General features: G+C 37.2%; 1 protein-coding gene across 1 annotated transcript; it reads left to right on the top strand.

Annotated features, from left to right (window-relative positions):
* Window positions 1-438: 438 nt before the first annotated feature.
* Window positions 439-6580, top strand: LOC134249220 (cap-specific mRNA (nucleoside-2'-O-)-methyltransferase 1-like; the record flags this gene model as incomplete). The annotated part of the gene is made up of 5 exons (XM_062731596.1): window positions 439-582; window positions 3366-3558; window positions 3684-3802; window positions 3920-4016; window positions 6448-6580. Coding segments are annotated over exons 1-5 (686 nt in total), but the record flags the coding sequence as incomplete, so codon positions are not given.
* Window positions 6581-6736: the final 156 nt, after the last annotated feature.

The raw sequence follows: 6736 nt of genomic DNA, 5'->3' as shown, positions 1-6736 counted from the left end.
CACTTCTGTTAGCTCACCTAAGCTGAAACTCGTTAGCTTTTCTGATCAACTGTTTTCCGGCATCCATTAATCTGTTCATCCAGCCATCTGTCAAACTTTTCACATTTTCATTTTTTCCTGACTGGGTCATTTCGGCTTAATTCATCCTTAGATGTCGATATTAGAATTCTAACCTTCCAAGGGAGATAACGTCAGTATCAATTTTACATGACGTGTACAGGTAATGAATTTTCTTCTCTATATCTGCAAGGTCATGTTGTTTGTATTCAGTGGCCCTTTTGGGGTAGAATGGAACCATATCATGGGGTCAGAATTCTCTATGGGTATATTGAGGTAGAATGGAACCATATCATTGGGTCAGAATTCTTTATGGGTATATTGAGGAAGAATGGAACCATATCATTGGGTCAGAATTCTCTATGAGTATATTGAGGTAGAATGGAACCATATCATGGTGTCAGAATTCTCTTTGGGTATATTGAGGTAGAATGGAACCATATCATGGGGACGGAATTCTCTGGGGGTATATTGAGGAAGAATGGAACATATCATTGGGTCAGAATTCTCTATGGGTATATTGAGGTAGAATGGAACCATATCATGGGGTCAGAATTCTCTATGGGTATATTGAGGTAGAATGGAACCATATCATTGGGTCAGAATTCTCTATGGGTATATTGAGGTAGAATGGAACCATATCATTGGGTCAGAATTCTCTATGGGTATATTGAGGTAGAATGGAACCATATCATGGGGACGGAATTCTCTGGGGGTATATTGAGGTAGAGTGGAACCATATCATTGGGTCAGAATTCTCTATGGGTATATTGAGGTAGAATGGAACCATGTCATTGGGTCAGAATTCTCTATGGGTATATTGAAGTAGAATGGAACCATATCATGGGGACAGAATTCTCTGGGGCTATATTGAGGTAGAATGGAACCATATCATGGGGTCAGAATTCTCTATGGGTATATAGAGGTAGAATGGAACCATATCATTGGGTCAGAATTCTCTATGGGTATATTGAGGAAGAATGGAATGTTAACTCAAAAGTAGGTCATGGTGACCTACTTTTTAGCTCACCTGAGCCAAAGGTTGAAGGAAGCTTTTCTGATCACATTTTGTCTGTCATCCGTCCATCTAGCTGTTCGTCCGTCTGTAAACTTTTCACATTTTTGAGTTCTTCTCAAGAACCACTGGGCCAATTTTAACCAAACTTGGTACACAGCATCCTTGGGTGGAGGGAGTTTAAATTGTAAAAATGAAAAGCCAAGTCCCCTCCCGAGAGGAGGCAATCAAGAGAAGACAAAAATAGGGTGGGGTCTTGAAAAAATCTCTTCTAAAGAACCACGGGGCCAGAAAAGCTGAAACTTATGTCGAAGCATTCTGGGATAGTGTAGATTCTAAATTGTTTAAATCATGACCCCTGGGGTTGGGCAGGGCCAAAATAAGGAATCAAAGTTTTAAATAGAAATATGTAGAAAAAACTTAGAAATCTCTTCTCAAGAACCACTAGGATAGAAAAGCTGATACTTATGTGGAAGCATCCTGGGATAGTGTAGATTCTGAATTATTCAAATCATGACCCACGGGGTATGGGCGGGCCCACAATAGGGAATCAAGGTCTTACAAAAGAAATATATGGAAAAAAACTGTAAAAATCTTTTTCTCAAGAACCAGTGGGCCAGAAAAGCTGAAACTTATGTGTATAGGTGAAATTTATGTGAAAGCATCCTAGGATAGTGTAGATTCTAAATTGTTCAAATCATGACACCCGGGGGTTGGGTGGGGCCACAATATGTAATCAAAGTTTTACAAAGAAATATTTTTAAAATTGTTCTTCTCAAGAACCACTGGTCCAGAAAAGCTGAAATTTATGTGAAATTATCCTAGGATAGTGTAGATTCTAAATTGTTCAATGCATGATCCCCAGGGATAGGACAGGGCCATAATTTGGAATGATGATAGATTATTGCAAGGGGAAAATCCCAGGTAAAGAACAGAATGATCAAAGCTACTCAGGTGAGTGATGTGGCCCATGGGCCTCTTGTTAGATCACCTGAGCCAAACACTCAAGCTTAAGTGAGCTTTTCTGATCGGAATTTTTCGATTGTCTGTCGTCGTAGTTGTAGATGTTGGCGGTGTTGTACACTTTTCACATTTTCATCTTCTTCTCAAGAACCACTCAACCAATTCCAAAAAAAACTTGCTACAAAGTATCCTTGGGTAAAGGGGATTCAAGTTTGTTCAAATGAAGGGCCGCACCCCCTTCCAAGGGGAGATAATAATGAATAAGTGAAATATTAATGGCATTTTTAAAAAAAATCTTCTTCTCAAGAACCACTGGGCCAGGAAAGATGAAACTCTTGTGGAAGCATCCTCAGGTAGTGTAGATTCATTTTTTTAAAATCCTGACCCCTGGGGGTTTGGCAGGACCACATTTGCTGATTCAAGTTTTACATAGGAATATATTGGAAAAATCTATAAAAATCCTCTCCAGAACCATTGGGCCAGGAGTGATGAAACTCATGTGGAAGCATCCTTAGGTAGTGTAGATTCAATTTTTTTTTTCAAATCATGACCCCCAGGGATTGAGTAGGTCACAATGGATGGTCAAAGTTTAACACAGGAATATTTAGGAAAAATCTTTAAAAACCTTCACGAAAACCATTGGGCCAAGAAAGATGAAATTCATGTTGAAGCATCCTCACGTAGTGTAGATTCAAGTTTGCTCAAATCCTGACCCCTGGGTTGGGGTTGGGCCACAGTGACTGATAAAAATTTTACATAGGAATATATCTAGGAAAAATCTTTAAAAATCTTCTTCTCCAGAACCATTGGGCCAAGAATGATGAAACTCATGTGGAAGCATCCTTGGGTAGTGTAGATTCAAGTTTGTTCAAATTTTGACCCCCAAGGGGAAGGGGGCACAATGGCTGGTCAAAGTTTTACATCTATAGGACTATAAAGGAAAAATCTTTTAAAAAGGTATTAGCTAGGGGTCACAATGGGAGATCAAGTGATCTGCTGAAAAAATCTGTAAAAATCTTCTTTTCAAGTATGGCAAAATTATAAATGTATTCTTTATTGATATATTGACATTCTCAAGTAATAGAGAATTCAAATCCCCCTCCCGCACCAGTAAACATTTAAATACTGAGCTTATTTGTGTGTTTTAATTACCTCATGTGCTCAGGTGAGCGATGTGGCCCATGGGCATCTTGTTTAGAGAATCCTGCTGAAACCTAATATAGATATCTTGATTTTTCTGATATCTCTATACCTCTGTTTATTAAAGACCCCTTCTGAAGCCATCAGATATCTTGTTTATTGTTGATATGTCTATATTTCTATTTAATAGAAACCCCTCTTGAAGCCGTCAGATATCTTGTTTTTCGCTGATATCTGTGCTGGTCCTGGTGGCTTCAGTGAGTACGTCTTATGGAGAACCAAGGGAGATGCCAAAGGCTTTGGGTTTACCCTGAAAGGTCCGTGTGACTTCAAGCTGGAGGATTTCTTTGCTGGTCCCCCTGAAATGTTCGAGCCTCACTATGGTACAAATTCAATTTTCTGAGAAAATTTATTTTGTAGATATTTGAAAATGGGTAAATGATAACACATGTACAGTTTATGATATTTCTGTTTACCTGTATTAAAAACTTTGTTTATATTTTTACAGGTGTGGGAGGAATCGAGGGAGATGGAGATATATTTAAACCTGAGAACCAGGAAGAATTTATCAAATTCGTCAAAGAAAACACGGACAATAAAGGCGTCTACTTCGTGATGGCTGATGGGGTAGGTTTCCTTATTTTCAATGTCACTTCATTACATAGTAACTCCTGTACCAGGGTACTAATCCTGTTACTACTTATGTATTCTAAAGGCAATCAATTCTGTGATTCCGTTTGACAGGGTTTCTCAGTTGAAGGACAGGAAAACATCCAGGAGATTTTGTCCAAACAGCTTTATCTTTGTCAGTTCTTAGTTGCCATATCCATTCTTAGACCAGGTACGGAATATATATATTCTTTCAAAAATTGCAACAGTTTACTGGAAATATTTTTATTTTAGTGGTTTATATCATAATACGAGCTCATTTTGTATTACTAATTCTTGTACCCACTAATGTTTGACAAAAATTAATAAATCTCATTATTAGAACTCTAGTTCCCAATTTCATGATTGCGTTAAACAGTTGAATGTTTTGGTGAGTTGTTACTCAATATTTTTAGCTCTACTGGTCAGAGACCAGAAGAGCTTATGCGATAGTAATGCGTCCGTCGTCCGTCCGTCTGTCTGTCTGTCTGTCTGTAAGCAATTTTTCAAAATGCTACTCCTCCTGCAGTGTTGGTTTGATTTCAATGTAACTTGGCACACAAGTAGACTACACTAAGATACATAATTCTGTGTTATCGGTTTTTGATTTCGATGAACGGTGTTGCCGAGGTTACTAAAAATAGAAATTCTTTGAAATTGTTTCAAAATGCTACTCCTCCTACAATTTTGGTCCTCTTTCAATATAACTTGGCACACAAGTAGACTACACTAAGATACATAATTCTGTGCATCGGTTTTTGATTTCGATGAACGGTGTTGCCGAGGTTACTAAAAATAGAAATTTTTTGAAATTGTTTCAAAATGCTACTCCTCCTACAATTTTGGTCCTCTTTCAATATAACTTGGCACACAAGCAGACTACACTAAGATACATAATTCTGTGCATCGGTTTTTGATTTCGATGAACGGTGTTGCCATGGTTATTAAAAATAGAAATTTCTGTGAAATTCTTTCAAAATGCTTCTCCTCCTACAGTTTTGGTTCGATTTCAATATAACTTGGCACACAAGTAGACTACACTAAGATACATAATTCTGTGCATCGGTTTTTGATTTCGATGAACGGTGTTGCCATGGTTACTAAAAATAGAAATTTCTGTGAAATGCTTTCAAAATGCTTCTCCTCCTACATTTTTAGTTCGATTTCAATATAACTTGGCACACAAGTAGACTACATTAAGATACATAATTCTATGCATCAGTTTTTGATTTCAATAAACAGTGTTGCTGTGGTTGCTAAAAATAGAAATTTTTGTGAAATTGTTTCAAAATGCTACTCCTCGTACAGTTTTAGTCCAATTTTGATATAACTTGGCACACAAGTAGACTACATTAAGATACATAATTCTGTGCATTGGTTGTTGATTTCAATGAATGGTGTTGCCATGGTTACTAAGAATAGAAATTTGTGTGAAATTGTTTCAAAATGCTACTCCTCCTACAGTTTTAGTTCGATTTCAATATAGCTTGGCACACAAGTAGACTATACTAAGATACATAATTCTGTGCATCAGTTTTTATTTTGATGAGTGGCAAGGATCATTTTTCTATTTATTGCTGATTTAAAGTCTCAAGTCCCAACTGCTACTTTTCTCTTCCTTTGTTTTAAGTATAAACCAGTAGAGCTACAGTCTCGACAGAGACTTCTGGTTCATTCAGTAATGATGAATCTTTTTTTCAGTCATTGAGGTATGTTTTGATATTTTTAGCTCACCTGAGCCGAAGGCTCAGGTGAGCTTTTCTGATCACATTTTGTCTGGCCGTCTGTCTGTCTGTCTGTAAACTTTTCATATTTTCGACTTCTTCTCAAGAACCGCTGGGCCAATTTCAACCAAACTTGCCACAAAGTATCCTTAAGTGAAGGGGATTCAAGTTTGTTCAAATGAAGGGCCAAGCCCTCAATCAAGGGGAGATAATTTGGAATTAATGAAAATTTATTGGCATGTTTTAAAAATCTTCTCCTCAAGAACAACTGTGCCAGGAAAGATGAAATTTATATGGAAGCATGCTCAGGTATTGAAGATTCAAGTTTGTTCAAATCATGACCCACCGGGGTTGGGCGGGGCCAAAATGGCTGACCAAACTTTTACATAGAAATATATGGGAAAATTCTTTAAACATCTTCTTCTCAAGAATGACAAAGCCATAATTCATCATATTTTTATTGAAGCATGCTCAGGTAGTGTAAATTCAAGTTTGTTCAAATCATGACCCCCGGGGGGTAGGGCGGGGCCAAAATGGCCGACCAAACTTTTACATAGAAATATAAAGGAAAATTCTTTAACATCTTCTTCTCAAGAATGACAAAGCCATAATTCATCATCTTTATATGGAAGCATGCTTGAGTACTGTAGATTCAATATTGTTCAAATCATGACCCCCAGGGATAGGGCGGGGCCAAAATGGCCGACCAAAGTTTTTAAAGATATATATAGGAAAATTCTTTAAAAATCATTTTCTAAAAAAATAGCAAATCCATGATTGGTCATAGGACTACTTTTGGTTTTAAACTTTACAATAAAAAGCTATTTTCTACTTTTTCCTATCCTTAATGCTCAGGTGAGTGATGTGGCCCATGGGCCTCTTGTTTTTTATTCGTTACAGGTGGTCACTTTGTGTGTAAGTTATTTGACCTCTTCACCCCGTTTAGTGTTGGGTTAATCTACCTGATGTACAGAATATTTCACAAAGTCTGTATCTGTAAACCGGTCACCAGCAGACCTGCTAACTCAGAGAGGTGGGTTGAAAATACTTATGCTTATGTTATTCTTTGCCAAAAACAAAGATTATCACATTTTAGAGTAAATGAAAACCATTTCTGAAGAGTTGCAAGTTTTTTTTTTCATTGATTAACACTGGAGTTAGAAGGAAAACTGAAATAACATTGAAATTT

The sequence above is a fragment of the Saccostrea cucullata genome, unplaced genomic scaffold (genome assembly GCF_032062105.1).
Source record: "Saccostrea cucullata isolate Sc308-1 unplaced genomic scaffold, CSIRO_AGI_Scuc_v1 ctg19844, whole genome shotgun sequence".
In the NCBI taxonomy this organism is placed as follows: domain Eukaryota; kingdom Metazoa; phylum Mollusca; class Bivalvia; order Ostreida; family Ostreidae; genus Saccostrea; species Saccostrea cuccullata.
The sequence above is the reverse complement of the archived record's forward strand: the minus strand, read 5'-3'. Positions and strand labels throughout refer to the sequence as shown.